Raw genomic sequence first — 19,694 nt, 5'->3', positions numbered from 1 at the left:
GCAAAATCGGCGGTGGCAAAGAGAGCTGCTTGAAATGGAGCTTGTTTCTGATGACTGGTGATGAAGGTGGTTCCTGGCCTCTTTTGCAGGGTACCTTGAAAGGTAGCAGGCCTTACCTCACTACCCTCCTGACTTTTCTCTTTGCGCTGTTTCTGGATGTAGTATGAATGGTAAAAAACCCGTGCAATTTTATCTTCAGGTCTAGCCTTTCAGGCTTGTAGTTTTGAACGCTCTAGTGCCTGAGCCGTTGGAACGTGAGCCTTTAATCCAATCACAGTGGGAAAGTTTTAGGACATATTGACAAAGATGGCTTTGCCTGGTGACTTAAAATTTTTGACAGTTGGGTCATTAGAGCTCGGGAATACATTAAATTGTGAAATGAGACACAAGCTGAATTCTTGCAGCATCCACAAGGACTAGTCCCCCATTAGGAGGAGTCTGAATTGGCTTGCCCCCGGTCTGTTTTTATGTGATGCTGTACATTCCGCGTGCTGGCATAAAAGTGATGTTGAAGTGATTGGGGCAGCTCCTCAAATGTGTGTATGCTTAAACAGAGATGTATATGGGGTGCTGAATGTAAATGTGCTTGAGAAGCTCACAGTCTTAGAAGCGGTGATGGATGCAGTGTAGGAATGCTGAGTGGAGAGTACGTAGTAGAAATAAACCCAAGCGTTGTTCTAAATACCTGAATAGGTTACCAAGGGAAGCACCTCGGCTTGTGAGATGACTGGCTTTGTGGTTGTGTGGCCATCCCGTGGGGGAGAAGAGGCCTGCAAGCCACAGGAGATGACATGTCTGTTTGCTGTAGGCACCCACATGAGCAAGTTAAGCATTTTGAAATAGGCATTGGATTTTTGATTTTGTCGCCAGAGTTACTTAGGAGAGCAGTCATGGAGACAACCGTGGAACAGGGTGCTGTAGCTGCTGCAGCTTAATTCCAGCATTGAGTAAACTGTGCGTCTGCCTAATGAACTCTTTTTGTTCTCCAGCAGTCAGCAAGGAGATGTGGCACCTTGGTCAGTGTTGCGTAGCTTGTTAAGAAACTATGGCAGCCTGATTCTGTTTTGCATTTTAGCTTTATCAAATGGCCATGTTCTTGCTTTTTGTAAGGCTTGTGTACCAGTCTGTGGTCCAGCCTCTTTGTTGATTTAAGTCCAGTGGCCTGGTTAGTGGACTTGCTCTGCCAGGCTGTTTGGCCTGCAAGTTGCTTAAGGTATTGATTTCAGTTATAAAAGAGCGGGATTTTATTTAACCGTATCTCTACTTCACACGAGGTGTGTCTGCAGCAGTGGGACTAGCCTAAAGGTGAGCTGTAGTGAATTAAGAATGGGTCTCATTAGGAGATGTGTAGCCCATCAAGACCTTCTGTTACACTTTATAATTTTTTGCTTCTTTATTCCCACTGCTAGCCCCAACTAACTGAGTCTTCAGATGTAATACAACTGAACAAAAGGTTTGTGTGTCTGCCTGCATTGTCCTTTCAGCTTTTCTGGTTTTTTTTTCTTTTTCTTTTTTTTTTAAAAAAAAGCATAGTTGAAGAAAATGTCAGAACACCATCAATTTGAGAATCTGTTGATGTAGTCTGGAAAACGAGTGTGTAAAATGGGCGGGTTTGTATCTGCTTATTGTGCAGGCCTGGCGGGATGCTGGACTTGTCCTGTCCACGACTAGCAATGCAGCCTGTAAGCTCTTCGATGCTGCGCTGACGCAGGTATGACCAGGGGGAAGTAAGAAAATGTGATTTGAAGGGACTCGTGCCTGAAACAACCTTTGCTGTAGCTGATGTTTAAATTTCTTATCAACTGGGAGAGCGTCCAAGTCAGGCTGCCACAGGACTTCAGCCATCAGCAGGCAGCAGAAAACCCTGGTGGCAGAGGGCTATGCCGGATGCTGCAGCTGCGAGGAAACCTCAGACAGCATGCTCATCCTAGCTGACACTGAAGAGGCAACCAGTCGATATAAACTGCGCAGAAGTCCAGTTCTGTTGGTGGCCAAACTATGTTAAAGAAGATAACAGCTTTTCTGTTTCCCTACTATGCGAACCCTATGTGAAGGCAATGTTTGTCTTTTAGTCATTTGCCTTGCTTACTTTTGAATTTTAAATGCCTGGGAGAACAGAAAGAAGCTCAATGTCGTCAGGGATTCCTCGACCCTCTCTCTCTGTCTCTGTTACAGTACGCCGCCTGGACCAGTAATGAGAGCCTTGGAGGTATTGAGGGATGTCTTTCCAAGTTAAAAGCAGCAGATCCTAATTTTAGTGAGTACAGCCTTTAATTCTGAGCATGGAAAGTGCTGGATAATACTTGGTGTCGTGGTGTTTAACTTTGTTTACGCAAGGGGAAGGTGGTGGCTTACAGAATTCTGTAAAACTTCAGACTCTAGCAGGCTGGGATGATTTTGTGTGTTTTTTTCTTCTCTTCTGAAACCTTTTAAAATGGCTATCATGACAAGCCTCTAAGAACTTTAGGCTTATGAGACTTTTTGGACCCCTGTGTCTACAAGACAATCGTGCTTAAAATAAACAGCTCCCCTCATGTTTCTGTAGAGATGACTAATGCTGTACAGCTCAACCTGTAATGTGCTGTTTTCCGTAGCAATGGGACATGTCATTGCTAATGGTTTGGAGCTGATTGGCACTGGAAGTTCGGTGCGGCTCAGCAGAGAGCTGGACAGTGCGATGAGAACAATGATGACGCTTTCAGTATCACAGCCACTGACTGAGCGGGAGAAGCTTCATGTAGCAGCGTTGGACATGTTTGCTAGCGGGTAAGTCCCCTGTCATCCCACTTAAATATCTGAGACGAGTTTTAGGTACCGCAGGTGGAAACAGTAGTAGGTCGTAGTGTCTCCTGACATTAGGTGACATCTAGCACAGGATCAGGGTGAGGTGTCAGTGGTTGTTCTTGCATTTCTCTCTCCATACTGTAATCACCATGACTATCCCAGACGTGAGGCCTGCTGAGAAGAGATTAACCATTGATCCGTTGTATTTTTATTACTACCGTTTTTAACAGTACCGGCAGGCCGTGCCCATCGCAGCCAGGAGCCACGGGCTGGGGGCCGGTGGGCCAGGCTATCCCATCAGCCGTAAGGCTCCCCATAAACTCTCCGCATGGCGAAGAAAATGCAAGATTTAAACAAAATAAAGAAAAAAAGAACAATTCTGCAGTCTGCCTGTGATCAAAGTGAACGACCTGGAGGATGCCCCCAGCTTTATGAGTAAGGAATTGGGGGGTTGACCAAGCTGACCAGTCTTCCCAATTGACCTGGACATCTTCCCCTCGCCTGCGACTAGTGTGTGGGCACGGCTTTACAGCGGAGAAGCCGACTAACCCCCTCCCAGGCCATGAAGCAGGATTGTGGAAACCATGGTTAACGAACACTGTTTATTTATGAACATAAATAAATAAACTTTGACAGGCAAATATTGCAAGATAAAGGTGGTCTTGAATACTAAACCTTTTCTTGTTCATATGAGAAGATAAACCATTTTTCTTCCATTTATTTTTCTGATCTTGAGCCCTGAATGTTGCTGGTGTCTTCTCTCAGTCTTCCCGTAGAGTTCACTGTGGAAAAGGTCAAGTTCGCTGGTTCTGGATGTTTTACAGATCAGAAGATAAAATATCCTTCTGAGCCTTTGCAATACAAAAGTAACCACCTGTGCTTCCTCAGGTGGTTCTTCATATACGGGTTGTTTCACATCTCCATAGGCAGACATAATAACAGCTTGGAAAAGATTGATCAAGACATAGGTCATCGCCAACATGAAAGAGGCTAGGAAAAAAACACCCAGCAACTTGGATGAAAATGCAGTATCTCTGAAAGCTGAGATGCAGGAGAATATGGTCTGAGCTGAGTGAATCGTGCTATTGTAATTCCATTCATGCTGCCCAAAGACAAGGTAGCCAAAAGCCATAAATGCAAAGAAGTAAACCACCACCATGAGGGCCATTGAGGACATTCCAGGAAGGGCTGCCAAGATACATCTTCGTGCCAGGGGCACGCCATAAAAGAAGTGATGATATTTCAGAGTTTTCAAAATGAAAAAAAACGCTAAAAAGCCCATAGTAATCCTTAAAATCTGATCTAAATGAGCAACTGCATGAAAAGGAATGAAATTGTTTGGGTGAAGGAAGTAGAAGTTCACTGTATCAGCTCCCACTTTGAACTTCATGACCTTTAAAATAACAAGGAACAGGAATACTAATTTTAGGCTGAAGTTTATCATATTGGAAATGTTTTTAATGTAATCAGGTTTTTCCTGGCCTATGATGTGAAGCTCTTCTGCAATGTAAATGAGCATAAAGGCAAGAACAATTACAAACACAAACATTGGAGCTTTAGTTTGCTGATGAAAAATGGGGAGTGCAAAAGAGTGTGCTGACAAACTTGGTTTTATGATCCCCAAATGAGACATCTCAAATATGACGGAGATGGCGCAAAAGAGGTCTGCATCTGAGTTAAATGTAGTTAGTTCGATGATCACCGCCCATGTCTTTTCATCAAGCCAGTTGCTCTGTTGTAGAGCATCCAGCCTTGTTGTTGAATTAGATCTTCCTTCTTCAGGGAAAAAGTAAAACGTGTATCCTGCTGGTCCATATGTGTGCAAATCTCCATATAAATAATACATCCATGGAGTCCTGTTTCGCTGGTAAGTGAAGCCACCGTCACTGCTGGCATCCTTGGAAACAGGCGGGTTGGCAACCTTTGTCCAAGTGCCAGCGTAGTCACCTTTCTCTGGTATGTCATGGCCGTATTTGCGAAGACGGTGGCTTTCACTGCTCACAGAGTTATTTGCAAAGCTGAGAGGACGGGAACATTTTTTCTCGGTACCTTCAGCCCGCAGTTGCCTCATCCTAGGCAAACCAATGATTTTGGACCAGCTCTCGGGAAGGAAGGTTGGCTGAATGTCACTGTGGATCAAAGGCAAGAATGAGTCTTTCACCCACACATAGATATGTTCTAGCTTATCTGCACTGGCGAGTCGTGGAGAGAATTGGTTATGGATGAACTGGTTGTAGTGGAAACTGTTGGCGTTCTCAGTGGAATAGGCAAAATTTAACAGCAGTGTTAAAAAGGCAAGATGACTGATGAAACTTTTGGCAAAAGTCAATGCCTTGCCTTTAATTTTTGCCCTTTTCAGCATGTTTGCAATTTCATCATTATCTAAAGGTTCATACTGCTTGCTGCCTCTGAGTTTAGCAAGTTTCCGGTGCTTCTCTCTCATCTCATCAGCCTTCATCATTTCTGTAGCCAGCTTCTTCTCAGAAGACTTTTAATGATTTAACCATGGGATGTTTTCACAGTATTTTGGATGAATTGTACTCATAGCTGAGAAAAAAATTATTTTGAGAATTGCAAGGAAAACGGTCTCAATATAGGAGATTGCAGATGCTAAAAGCCACTCTAGTGAAGTCTGATAGCCGTAAGACAAACCATAGGACACAATGAAAAACGACGATAGCCCACTTATAGCTGTAAGTAGTGCGCACAAGGCATAGTTGCACCACCAACAAAAAGCTATGCGTGGTCTCTTGCGAAAGAGCATGAAGGCACTGCTTAGTGGCTTGCTTTCTTTCTGCAAGTTGCCCCCTTCTTCTGTGTAATTATTACTAAAATTGGAGTCTGATGGTGGCCTTCTCTGGCAGGCCTTAGCCATTGGAGGGGAATTTGTGGTTCTTGTCTGCTCCTCTGCTCCAATTCCGTTTGCGTCTCTTTCAGAAACTGTGCGATTACTCCACTTTGGGGGATCTCCCTCGCTTCTTGTCTTTCTGGAACATGACAGGCTCTGTGAGTTCCTGGGACCAGGAAGGTTTTCCAACAGATGAATATTCGTCAGTTGTGCTGAAGTTTCTGGAAGGTACAATTTTTGCAAACTTTCCTCCGAGTTCTTCAGATTTCCGGACAGGAGGGGTGAATTTGCCTTTGGTTCCGTCTGAGCCACACCACGAGGAGAAGCTTTCTTCTGGGAATACTTCAGTAAGGCAATTATAATAATTTCCACAGGTCTGGTAATCAAAAGGCATTCAATTCCTACTGTTACTGCTTTCAAATACTGCAGGTATATTGGAGATTCTTCATCCTCGTCAGCGTTAAAGAACATAATGCCAAGAAGCAAGTTCAATAATAATACTGCTAAACAGGCAGACAGACGTTGGAGCCTGCTGAAAGCGTCACTGGCAACGGCAGAAAAAACGGAGATCCACAGATGGCCCTCTTTCAGGCTGTTGGCAAAATCAATAGAAAAATAGTCGATTCTGAGCAGAGGTGTCTTGGGGTCTGTGATGGAAAATGTCCTTTCTAGTACATGATCACTCTTGTCAAGAGAGAGCCATTTCCGGCACATGAAGAACCAGGTCTTCCTGGTGGACATATCCTCAACTTTGGCTCTGCTTAAGAACCAGCTTGGGGATGGGCCCTTGTTATTATGCCAGACCCTGAAGGAAGAAATGTCTCCCAAGTCTTTCTTGGTAGTCAACAGAAAGCAATCGGTGCTTCCTCGTTGGAAAGATGGAAAATGTGGGTGCCGTAAACAATGGACATCACTCCTGCCATTCTGGCTGATGAGCTGAAGAAAGACATCTGCTGTGGTTCCAGCTTCCCAGTGACTGCCTGTGTATAAAGTGACTAAATATCTGCCCTTATCAAAGGGGTCGTTGTCTGGCAGAACGATAATCTTGTCTTTCCTGTCCCTCTCAGCCCTGTCTTTTCTCACGGCCCGGAGGCACAAAAGAAAATAGACGGCAAAAATAAAGAGCACCGTTAATAATGTCACTGGGTTTTGAGGTATATCTGCTATCAGGATTTTTCCCAGATCTATTGCGTTGGGCGTAGCTATTACTTTGGCTGCCAGGAACCTGATGTCGTATGTGGACGCCTTTGACGCAGCGTGAACTGTCAGACTTCTGCGACTCTGCTTCATTTTGCAGACACAGTGTACCCTCTGCCAGTCAGTCAAGGAGCCAAGCCTGCACACGTCTTCTCTCCACAGACTTTGAACCCCGTCCAGAAATAAGCACTGATCACTAAAAACATGTATGCTCACCAGCCTCTGCGTTCGATACCTTACAACATACGATGTCAGCAAGACAATGGAGATGTTGTGAGGGTCTGTACCGCTTCCTTGAGCTGTGGTTGTCAACAGTGACTCTGGGAGACAGATAATATAGGGAGCCTGAATGTTACAGTCAGTGCTAGCTGTCTCATTTTCACTTGCCACTGTTGGCATGTTGTGAAAAGCAGCAAACGAGGCTGTGGGATGAGCATGAGTGACGCTGGTGCCTGTAAATACTAGCACCTTGAAAGTAACTTGTAATTTTGTCAGGATCCGGATGTATATGCTCTTGGTGTTTCTGTTGACTTCAAAACTAAATCCTCCAGTTGTGTAAGTTTGTGTTTTACCGGGTCCCATTGCTAACTGAAAAGTTGAAGTTTCCTTCTCTTTCCTAGCAACAGTAATTTCTGCTCCTTCAGGCGTGATCCCCAGTAGGTCTCCATTAGCCTTGCTCTCTGCCGTTTTAAACCCCAGGACCATTGTTTTGATTTCTGATGTGTGACCTAACCAAGGGAAAGGGTTCTCGTCGAACTCAAAAAGAGCAGTGGATATCACGGCATCATGCGGCAATCCTGAATACTTTCCCTTTCTCAGTGATAGATAAAAGCAATTCCTGCAGGTGTTGCTGGTAGAGAAAGCATTTGCAACGTTCCAGGTTTCCTCTTTCTTCAGCGTGATATTCCAGTGTTTTCTTTCCATTTGAGTCTCTGTTTCTCCAGGGACTTTGCCCTGGAAAACTATGTCCGTTAAATTTTCCGTGATGGAGAAGACTCGTTTAACTCCATTTACGTTGACGTTCCTGCAATGCAGAAGAGCAGCTCTCAGGATGTTGGACAAGCATCTTGGTATTCCACTGGTCTGAATTTCTGCCTCCTCAGACCAACGGCTCTCATTCCTCTGTATCTTCAGCACTCCCGTCACCTCTGTCAGTTTCCTAATGGCAAGATCTTGTGATCTAATATTCACTTCCTCAGCTTCCTTTGTGGCTTGAGAAAGAGAAGCAACTACTTGGTTGATTTCCATTGTGCTCTCAACTGAAATATTCAGGGCTGTCTCCAAGTCTCCAAGAGGGTGGCTACAGCTCGTAGGTCACATCGGGGGGGGGCAAAAGTGCCGTCCGGTGTCGTATCTTCCTCTTCCTGAAACGTCATCAGACGAATTTGAGGAGGATGGTGGGGAGAAGCTTTGTGATAAAAATACAGAGAAATCCTTACAGGAAGTAATAGATAAATTAAGAAAACTGGAAAATGAGTTGAAATGAACCTGTTTACTGCTTCAACACCTGTAATTCCTCCAGTTAGCCCAACTACCCCTTCGACGCTGAACTCAAGAAAAGATCCAATTCTACAGTGTTGGTCTGGTGTTGTTCGTGATGCTATTTTGGAAGGTGACTGGCAGGTGACTAGCACATTGGCTTGTCCAGTAGTGGTCAATAATCTTGGTGCATGTAATTGGGACGTGATTTATGGAAGGTTAATGATCAGATTTTAGCGATGGGAGTGTTGCAACCTGGTCTTCCAACTCCTACAACGATCCCTCAGAACTGGCAAAATTGTTGTGATAGACTTGAAAGACTGTTTCTTTACGATTCCCTTACACCCTGATGACATGCAAAGAGCCTCACTAATGATGATTTGCAACCATTCCAATCCTGGTTGCATGGCACCGAAGCCAACAGTCCTCGAACTTGTTCACCAGAACAGCGGGCTGCCCTAGAAGTTGTGTCCCGCAAGATTCAGACTGGCTGGTGTGGTCGCCGAATGGTGATTCATCCATTATCTTTTTTGGTTTGTAACGTGGCCACTTCACCTTTTGCCCTTTTTTTGCAATGGCAAAAGAAAAAGGGGGAAAATACAGCCATCGTTTTAGAGTGGTTGTTTTTGCCATTGCAACCCAGACATCGTATTTTAAGTCGTCCTGAAGCAGTAGCGGCCTTGGTGAGAAGAGGAAGAGACAGGATTGTTGAAATTGATGGGACTGAACCGGCAGATATCAGTATTCCAGTCCGTGGTGATGATTATGAGTGGCTCCTGAGACATTCAACAGCCATACAGGAAACCTTGATGGGTTATACAGGTGTTGTACACAACAACCGGCCAAAAGGACCTCTCTGGAAGATGTTAGAACATTACCAGTGGGTTGTGAGACCCTTATGCTCAAAAAGACCAGTTGACGGGCCAACGGTGTTTACAGATGCAGGACGAAAGATGAAGAAGGCTGCGTGTGTTTGACAATCCGATAATCAGTGGCAGAAACACGTGATCACCGGTGAACCACGGGACAACCTTCAAACCTTAGAACTGAAAGCAGTGTGTTGGGCATTGGGAAGCTGGAACGATACACCTGTAAACATAGTGTCAGACTCATTGTACGTAGTTGGTGTAGTACAGCGCATTGAAGATGCCTTGTTGAGAGAGACAAAGAACCAACATCTTGGTGAAATGTTTATACAACTGCGTAATACTCTTCGACAGAGAAAACATGAATATTGTATTATGCATATTGGAAGTCATCAGTGGACCATTGGTTTGGGCGAAGGTAATGCTAGAGCTGATGAAGCAGTCAGCTGTCTGGCAATAACTCCTCCAACAAATAAGTTAGAAGAAGCTCGTAACAGCCACGAGATGTTTCATCAGTATGCAAAGTCTTTACATGGACAGTATCAAATACCCATAGCAGATGCAAAGGGTATTGTTCGCTCCTGTCCTCAGTGTAGTCATCGTGGACCTGGTTTAGGGGTGGGCACTAACCCCAAAGGTCTGAAGGCACTTCAGGTTTGGCAAATGGATGTAACACATGTCCCTGACTTTGGGAAGCTTAAGTATGTGCATGTCACAATTGACACCTGTTCTCATTTTATATGGGCCACTGCACAAACCGGTGAAAAGGCATTACATGTGGAGAGACGCTTAATGTCTGGTTTTGCTGTCATGGGAGTACCTTTAGAAATAAAGACAGACAATGGTCCAGCATATAGTAGTCAACGAGTCGCTAGGTTTATGACAACTTGGGGAATTAAACGCGTTAAAGGGATTCCTCGCTCCCCAACGGGGCAAGCAGTTGTTGAAAGGGCAAACCGTACCCTGAAGGATTATCTTCGGAGACAGAAAGTATCGCAGGACATAGATGTAACTGAACGGTTGACTAAGGTGTTGTTTACCTTAAACTATCTCTCCCTTACGGAGGATAGAGAGGGACCACCTGTTGTTATACATCACCAAACCGTGCGAGGGAACCAAACAACTGCAGTTCCTGGTTTGAATGTTTTGTATAAAAATATGGCTTCAGGCATATGGGAAGGACCTAATCCAGTGTTACATATTGGTAGAGGTTATTTTGTATCTCCACAGATAAAGGACCTATATGGGTCCCTAGCAAGTTTGTGCGACCTGTATGTCAAGATCAGAAGATGGAAGAGAAGACTCAGAGCGAGCAGGCAGAATAAACTGTCTATGTTGTAAGGGATGTAACCCGCGGGTATTATGCCAATGTATGCTATGTGGGGTAAAACGGTTCTGTAAGCCAAAGCTTAAATGTAAATGGTGTAAAGACTGTATGTGTTTGATTAATAACTGGGCATGAAGCAAGAGAAAACATACGACTAGTGTAATACCATGCTGATTGGAGACAGCATACATCATCAGAACCTGTGAAAGCACAGATCTGTGGGGTGGAATGTTAAAAAAAAAAATTAAAAAAAAAAAAAAAAAGTGGAAATTGCAAGAGTAAACATGTTTGAGTGGTGGACTTGGTTTATGGTCTTGATGAATTCTTTACCCATTGGCCAAAGTATTTTTGACATCTTGCCTAGGACAAACATATGGGTGACATGGGCAAATATCACGGGAGTAACAGACTTCTGTTTAAGTCTGCAACAGGCAGACAACGCCTTTAGAACTTGTTTAATTGGTATTCCCCTGCAAGAGAATGAAACAAATTTTGGTGGGTTTTGCAACGTTAAAACAGTGGATCTGACTTCCAATCAGAATGGTACATGTATGAGTCCAAATGGGCAATATGTTTGGCCTTCTATGCGTAATGCAGCGTGGCAGAAGACGGTTATTGAGAATTTAAATCAGCCACATCATTTACCTTTGCAGGAGCTAGATCAATTGGCTAGCGTTGTACCTGTGGAATATGTTAATGTTACTGCAACTGATACGGCAGACTGTACCCACATGTCATCACCACTTCAACCTGTGAATGGCGCTGGAGTAATTTGGTTTGGTGACCTGTGACAGTTATGGCTAACACGTCAAGGTGAATGGGGGTTTTATACAGGGTTTCAAAATCTAACTGGTTCACCTGTTTGGGGTGAATTGAAAACTGGGGGTTTCCATATAGATGTATCAGGGGGTTATCAGTTGCACACCGGGAGTCTTTTTGATATGTGGGGACAGAGCGTGGCCAGGGATTCCTTTGTATCCTGTCGGTGGACCATGTTACTTAGGGCGTTTGACTTTGTTTGCTCCACATAGGGAAGACTTACTAAAAATGACTCAGCAATCTCATAGATCATGGAGGGCACTGCGCACCTTTGATGAAACATGTGATGACCGAGTCGATCTACATTCAGTAACAGCAAATGTCCTAGCCTCCATATTTATGCCGGGGGCAATGGCAGCATTAAATGCTAAGAACATATGAAGGTTAGCGTGCTGGGGAGAGAAACAATTTAATCTTACATCGCAGATTTTAAGTTGATTATTGCTTGATGTAGATAGTGTTAGGCATGCTACGTTACAAAATAGAGCTGCAATACATTTTTTGTTATTAGCACATGGACACGGTTGTGAGGATTTTGAAGGGATGTGTTGTATGAACCTTTCCGATCATTCCATATCGATACACAAGAAGTTGTCACAACTGCAGGGAAACATGAAGCATATTCTTGCTGATGATAATCCCTTCGAGGAATGCTTGAGAGGATTGGGGGTAACAGGTTGGTTAAAGACGTTATTGATGGAAGGAATACGCTTTGTTATAATGATTATTGTAATGTTTTTAGGTTTTAGCTGTTTATTTTCTTGTTTGAAGAAAGGCTTAACATCTATTGTGAAACAGACATGGGTTGTCCAAAAAGAAAAAGGGGGATATATGTTACCATTGTCCAGGTTGGACAGGCCTGTTAGTTGAAGCTGCAGAGCAACTTTAAATTGTCCTTGGAACAAGCAGTGTGAGAAAGAAAAAAAGCTATGCACAAACAAGAAGCCAGGTGCAGAGCAAGTCCTAGGAACCACGGAATCAACACACTCTCATCGGCACACTCTGGTCAGGCGCCTGCAGCATGCTCACCAATCAGCGACACGAACGCCCACGTGACCAGAAACTTTTATCCAATCACCTGTGTGTAAAGTCGTGTGAGCGGTCGGTTTAAGTTATAAATATGACCTGTTTGTTTAATGAAGTGAGCACGGCATGTAGCCATATTGGTGTGATTGTCATGACTTGGCCGACTCTCCATGGGGAACCGTCTTCGCTTCTCTCTCATCTCATCAGCCTTCATCATTTCTGTAGCCAGCTTCTTCTCAGAAGACTTTTAATGATTTAACCATGGGATGTTTTCACAGTATTTTGGATGAATTGTACTCATAGCTGAGAAAAAAATTATTTTGAGAATTGCAAGGAAAACGGTCTCAATATAGGAGATTGCAGATGCTAAAAGCCACTCTAGTGAAGTCTGATAGCCGTAAGACAAACCATAGGACACAATGAAAAACGACGATAGCCCACTTATAGCTGTAAGTAGTGCGCACAAGGCATTGTTGCACCACCAACAAAAAGCTATGCGTGGTCTCTTGCGAAAGAGCATGAAGGCACTGCTTAGTGGCTTGCTTTCTTTCTGCAAGTTGCCCCCTTCTTCTGTGTAATTATTACTAAAATTGGAGTCTGATGGTGGCCTTCTCTGGCAGGCCTTAGCCATTGGAGGGGAATTTGTGGTTCTTGTCTGCTCCTCTGCTCCAATTCCGTTTGCGTCTCTTTCAGAAACTGTGCGATTACTCCACTTTGGGGGATCTCCCTCGCTTCTTGTCTTTCTGGAACATGACAGGCTCTGTGAGTTCCTGGGACCAGGAAGGTTTTCCAACAGATGAATATTCGTCAGTTGTGCTGAAGTTTCTGGAAGGTACAATTTTTGCAAACTTTCCTCCGAGTTCTTCAGATTTCCGGACAGGAGGGGTGAATTTGCCTTTGGTTCCGTCTGAGCCACACCACGAGGAGAAGCTTTCTTCTGGGAATACTTCAGTAAGGCAATTATAATAATTTCCACAGGTCTGGTAATCAAAAGGCATTCAATTCCTACTGTTACTGCTTTCAAATACTGCAGGTATATTGGAGATTCTTCATCCTCGTCAGCGTTAAAGAACATAATGCCAACAAGCAAGTTCAATAATAATACTGCTAAACAGGCAGACAGACGTTGGAGCCTGCTGAAAGCGTCACTGGCAACGGCAGAAAAAACGGAGATCCACAGATGGCCCTCTTTCAGGCTGTTGGCAAAATCAATAGAAAAATAGTCGATTCTGAGCAGAGGTGTCTTGGGGTCTGTGACGGAAAATGTCCTTTCTAGTACATGATCACTCTTGTCAAGAGAGAGCCATTTCCGGCACATGAAGAACCAGGTCTTCCTGGTGGACATATCCTCAACTTTGGCTCTGCTTAAGAACCAGCTTGGGGATGGGCCCTTGTTATTATGCCAGACCCTGAAGGAAGAAATGTCTCCCAAGTCTTTCTTGGTAGTCAACAGAAAGCAATCGGTGCTTCCTCGTTGGAAAGATGGAAAATGTGGGTGCCGTAAACAATGGACATCACTCCTGCCATTCTGGCTGATGAGCTGAAGAAAGACATCTGCTGTGGTTCCAGCTTCCCAGTAACTGCCTGTGTATAAAGTGACTAAATATCTGCCCTTATCAAAGGGGTCGTTGTCTGGCAGAACGATAATCTTGTCTTTCCTGTCCCTCTCAGCCCTGTCTTTTCTCACGGCCCGGAGGCACAAAAGAAAATAGACGGCAAAAATAAAGAGCACCGTTAATAATGTCACTGGGTTTTGAGGTATATCTGCTATCAGGATTTTTCCCAGATCTATTGCGTTGGGCGTAGCTATTACTTTGGCTGCCAGGAACCTGATGTCGTATGTGGACGCCTTTGACGCAGCGTGAACTGTCAGACTTCTGCGACTCTGCTTCATTTTGCAGACACAGTGTACCCTCTGCCAGTCAGTCAAGGAGCCAAGCCTGCACACGTCTTCTCTCCACAGACTTTGAACCCCGTCCAGAAATAAGCACTGATCACTAAAAACATGTATGCTCACCAGCCTCTGCGTTCGATACCTTACAACATACGATGTCAGCAAGACAATGGAGATGTTGTGAGGGTCTGTACCGCTTCCTTGAGCTGTGGTTGTCAACAGTGACTCTGGGAGACAGATAATATAGGGAGCCTGAATGTTACAGTCAGTGCTAGCTGTCTCATTTTCACTTGCCACTGTTGGCATGTTGTGAAAAGCAGCAAACGAGGCTGTGGGATGAGCATGAGTGACGCTGGTGCCTGTAAATACTAGCACCTTGAAAGTAACTTGTAATTTTGTCAGGATCCGGATGTATATGCTCTTGGTGTTTCTGTTGACTTCAAAACTAAATCCTCCAGTTGTGTAAGTTTGTGTTTTACCGGGTCCCATTGCTAACTGAAAAGTTGACGTTTCCTTCTCTTTCCTAGCAACAGTAATTTCTGCTCCTTCAGGCGTGATCCCCAGTAGGTCTCCATTAGCCTTGCTCTCTGCCGTTTTAAACCCCAGGACCATTGTTTTGATTTCTGATGTGTGACCTAACCAAGGGAAAGGGTTCTCGTCGAACTCAAAAAGAGCAGTGGATATCACGGCATCATGCGGCAATCCTGAATACTTTCCCTTTCTCAGTGATAGATAAAAGCAATTCCTGCAGGTGTTGCTGGTAGAGAAAGCATTTGCAACGTTCCAGGTTTCCTCTTTCTTCAGCGTGATATTCCAGTGTTTTCTTTCCATTTGAGTCTCTGTTTCTCCAGGGACTTTGCCCTGGAAAACTATGTCCGTTAAATTTTCCGTGATGGAGAAGACTCGTTTAACTCCATTTACGTTGACGTTCCTGCAATGCAGAAGAGCAGCTCTCAGGATGTTGGACAAGCATCTTGGTATTCCACTGGTCTGAATTTCTGCCTCCTCAGACCAACGGCTCTCATTCCTCTGTATCTTCAGCACTCCCGTCACCTCTGTCAGTTTCCTAATGGCAAGATCTTGTGATCTAATATTCACTTCCTCAGCTTCCTTTGTGGCTTGAGAAAGAGAAGCAACTACTTGGTTGATTTCCATTGTGCTCTCAACTGAAATATTCAGGGCTGTTTTAACCAGGTTTTCCCAAAACTGAGCCTTAGGGAGGTGGCGAGCTGGTGCTGCTTTAATATAGTTTAAGACTGAGGCTACCAGATAAGCCAAATAACCTGCTCTAATATAATCTCTAACATAATTGCTTACTGAGGCCAGCAGTTCATGGTATACAACAGCTAGTGGTCGACTGTTAATTGGGTTCCGCACACGGACATATAAACTCACTTGGGTAAATGCCCCAAGGGAATCACAGACTTGAACACAAAGTGTCAAGGTGTACTTCTGAGAGGACACTCCAACTGGGAGAAGAGATGGGGGAGTTTTAGGCTGATAACCAAAGTACAGAATTGTGCCAAATGTATTTTCTGCCACAGAAGTTATTTTGGCAGTTTTGGGTGCATCGGAAGCTACTATCACTTTATATGTCAGAGGTAAATCGCTGTCAGAAAATCCACTGCACTGAACAACAAATTTTGTCAGAAAGGCTGTGCCCTGGTGTGGGTTGATGGTACACTTGCCAGCCCTAGGAGGAGAATTTACCTTAAATGCATGTCTGTAGACTGAGGACCTACCATCCCGAGTTTATATTTTTTATTACTTATATTTATATAAATATAAATTATGAATATAATTTATTTATATTTATATAAATAAATATAAAAATAAAATATAAATGATTTATAATTTATACTTTAAATAGAAGTACGTAGGATCGATGTGCAGTCTTTGTAAAAGTCAGAGCACGTATAGACAGATAAGCCCCAGACCTCCCTGTTGAGGTTCCGGAAGACCAGTCAAAGCTAATTTCTGTAGTGTTTTCTAAAAAAAGGGACCAGTAGTGGACTGGCTGGCTATTTGTTCTACCGTTCAGGCATTTTCCAGCCAAGGTAAATCTCTCTGTTGGAATTGGAGTGGTGCCACAGTTTTCCAGGCATGCCACATCCAGAAGGAGCGGGGAGCCAGGCTGCACATCTACAGTTTGGTCAGCATAACTCTTCCTTCCATCCTTTTGAATCACTAGACGGAAGTAGTATAAAGCATTTCCTGGGAGGGATTCTGGTGGCATTGCTTGAACTGGACCTGAGGATGTTAACCATTTCAAATCCCTCTGGGATGGATGGCAGCTTTTTCCCGGGCTGACTTTCATGATTTTATAGTCTGACACCTCTTTAGTGCAGTACCAAGTAAATGTGATTCCCTGTAGTCCTTCCTGTGAATCAGGATCATGGGATGCGGAACCATCAAGAGTCCAATTATCAGAAAATCCTACTGTGCGGAACGTACCTCCTGCAATATTTGCCACTAGATCAGTGCTTTCGATCTGAACGTAAACTTTATCTGAGCCTCTGAGAACTGTTGTGGTCCTAATTGGGGTTATTGCAACAGTGAAATAAAAGACATACAACATGTTGACGCTCACGTGGTGGTGAAAGCACTTGGGTACAGTGCATGACGCAGATGAGCATTGCACTGTAAGCGCTGTGCAGCCGAGCAGCTGGAGGAGAAGGCAGACCGCTGCCGTTGAGGCCCACAGCGGAGGTGGGCGCACTGCTGCTGGAGCGTGGGCTGCAGGAGGCCAGTGGCTGGCACGTCCCAGTGGCTGGGGCCGCTCTCCAGGGGAACCAGAACCTCCTCCCGGCACCGCTGGCGAGCACGGTCTCGAGCTGTGGAAACAGCAGAACGCATGTGGGTTACCTTTGTAACTGCGTTTCTTTTACAGTCTGTTTTAGCTTTGTGGCTCTGTTGTTTGTTTGGGTGTAATGGCTACGGAGAGACTGCTAACCAACCCTGCCTATGCAATTTTATGCTAAGAGGGTTGCAGATTATCTGAAAGTTTTACTGAATCTTTCTATATTTTGTGTTTGTGAGACAGTTAGCTATAGGAGCGTTCTGATTTTTAGGAGTTAACCTCCATGTTAGAATGAGGTTAGCACTTCTTAACCAATGACGGACGAGTTCCTATGCTGCTTGTTATCCGGGACTGTGTGACTTGAAGTCCCTATTCTATAGACCATAATAACCTTACTCTCTAGACCATAACCAGAGCACGTAGGTTCTGTTGCATAGGTATAGGATAAGTTATTGGACAGCTTGACAAGGCCGATATCTAGCCGTCCAACTTGGCAACAAAACTTACTTTTGTAATACTAAAAAGCACACCCGCAGGTCAAGAGGACCCTTGCCCAGGTGAAGACCCTTCCCCTGCGCAAGCCTAGTAACAGAAGAGGATGACACACCACATATTATAATTATATGCAAATTACCAACCAGTCATTGTAACTGGGAGCGTATGACCTTGTAATTTTGTGTATAAATGTAACAGTGCAATCTGCACAGGTGCGCTCGATTTATGGAGATGCCACCGAGCACCCAGTGCTGCAGTAAAGGAGGGCCTGCTTCTTAATACTGCGTTGGTGTTGAGAGGTTTGATTCCGGATTTCGGTGACGAGAGGGAAAGAAAATCGTTTGACGCTCAGAGTCAGTGAGGAGCCTGTTGTATAGGGAGCTAATGAAACAGACTTGGACTCTCCTTGGGCTCTGCATATAGGGGAACTAAATGAAGGCTCAGCGGTGGGTCAGCTGTAACTACAGGGCCTGACTATGGTCGGAGTCCTCGCAGAAGACTCAGATCCCTGTAAGGAGCATGTGCGATGCTTCATTACCGTAGTACGGCCTGTTGAGTATGTTTGATTTTTCTGAGAAATGTAATGCATAATCCTCAGTGTAGCCTATATAATGTCGTTTGAGTGAACCATAGGGCACGCACCTGAGGCGGAACGATCCCCTGAGCATCCAGAGGTGCAACAACGAATGCCAGATTCTTAAAGCTACGTTGTTGTTAAGGCGTTTTTGTCGTTTCTGGTTTTGCTGACAGGTATATCCAGCGCCACAAGAAAGAAGTCTTTCGGGGCCGAGGACCGACAGCAAGCATAGCGGCCGGCAGCACCGCGGCCCCCGGCGGCTCGGGAGGGCAGGCAGGCGCTGGCAAGGGGCCGGGCGAGGCCCAGCGCTCCCCGCAGGCCCCGCCCGCTGGCGGCTCGGCCCCGCTGGCGGCCCGGCCCCGGCCCCGGCCCCGGCTCTGGCTCCTCCTGGGGCGGGGCCGCCGGCAGCGGAGCGGCTGCGGGGTCTCATGGCGCCGCTGAGGGACTGCCAGGTGAGGGCTGGCCTGAGGCGGAGCGGGACGGCGGGCGCCCTGCCTGGCCGCCCGGCCTGGCCCCGCCGCAGCGACCGAGCGCGGGGGCTGTGGCCGCTCTGCCCGTGGGCCCGGGCCCTGCCCCTGCCCCTGCCGGGCGCCCAGGGCCGGCGGGTGCGCGCCCTTGCCGTTGGGCCAGCGGGCGGGCGGGGAGAGGGGCTGCTGGCGGCGCTGGGTCTGTGCAGGGAGAGGAGCTGAGCCGGCTGAGGCTGGCGGGAGGGCGCCACTGGCGGGGCTCCTGTTGTCGCTCGTCTCCTTCAGCCCGTTACCGGCCGGGTTTCAGGTGGGGTGAGGCTGCCATTGGGGTTTGCAAATGGCGACGAGGCCTCGCAGCCTTTGCTCCGAGCGGGGAAGCCACCCCGTGCCTGCGCAGGCTGAGTAATTGCTGTGCTTTCTTCCCGCTGAAGGTGGTTCTCCCGGTTGCTCCTTTTGTTGTCGTTTTGTAGTTAATTAGGCAGGGGGAGGTAAAAAAAGAAGTCTTGAAGGTCTTCTCAGAGTGTCATAGGTTCATGAGCGCCAGAGCTCTGGAGAAACGGAGGACGTGCTAAGAGCAGCCCTCAGCAAAAAACCAAACCCTACAGATAGTCACCGGATCTCGGGACTAAAGTCGTAGCAGGAGAATGGTCAAGGCTTTGTGGCGCGAAGCGGTTAGAAGAGCCAAGGCGACGGCATTGTCTCCAAGGCGCATCACAAAGGAGGTTCCGCACCTGGCAACTGGAGAGGAGGATTATGGGAAATGAGCGTAACAGAACTCAATGGCCGCCATACTGTGAAGGGTAACTGGTAGTTTACCTTCTGGTAGTAACCCTCCGCTCTGATTTTTACCTACTCGCTCTCCTTGTCCCGTGGGTTTCCTCAGTCACAGTGTGATCCCTGAGTACAGACACGCCCCAAGACGAGTGTTCCAAGCAGCCTGGGCAGGACTGCTTGCGTAGGGCCCAGAGGACAAGGGTTACTGGCTCTTCTGTGCTCCCAGTAGCTCTTTGGTGCTTGGTTGACAGCACTAATTGGGTTTGGAGCAGCTCTGGTATGTCTCTGAGGAGTCAGCAGCTGTTACAGCGTTAGTTCTCTGCAGCCCATTGTCCTGGCGT

General features: G+C 45.9%; 1 protein-coding gene and 1 long non-coding RNA gene across 3 annotated transcripts; one reads left to right on the top strand and one right to left on the bottom strand.

Moving 5' to 3' along the window:
• Window positions 1–993: 993 nt before the first annotated feature.
• Window positions 994–3,260, top strand: LOC308065870. 2 transcript variants are annotated; one of them, XR_013928954.1, is made up of 4 exons: window positions 994–1,711; window positions 2,176–2,257; window positions 2,595–2,766; window positions 3,015–3,260. It is a non-coding gene; the product is annotated as an uncharacterized lncRNA (long non-coding RNA). The 2 variants fall into 2 exon arrangements; XR_013928955.1 differs by having other exon boundaries at window positions 1,002–2,257.
• Window positions 3,261–3,469: 209 nt separating this feature from the next.
• LOC308065558 (polycystin family receptor for egg jelly-like) lies at window positions 3,470–17,791 on the bottom strand (the record flags this gene model as incomplete). The annotated part of the gene is made up of 4 exons (XM_080391613.1): window positions 16,102–17,791; window positions 12,644–15,992; window positions 5,924–8,115; window positions 3,470–5,272 (listed from the first exon to the last, which is right to left on the bottom strand). Exons 1-4 carry the CDS (start codon window positions 16,816–16,818, stop codon window positions 3,470–3,472), a joined length of 8,061 nt encoding a protein of 2,686 aa, XP_080247739.1. The 5' UTR covers window positions 16,819–17,791.
• Between the last annotated feature and the right edge of the window lie 1,903 nt (window positions 17,792–19,694).

Source organism: Falco punctatus (assembly GCF_963210335.1).
Source record: "Falco punctatus genome assembly, chromosome: 6".
Taxonomy (NCBI): domain Eukaryota; kingdom Metazoa; phylum Chordata; class Aves; order Falconiformes; family Falconidae; genus Falco; species Falco punctatus.
Note: the sequence above shows the minus strand (reverse complement) of the source record. Positions and strands in the feature narration are given on the sequence as shown.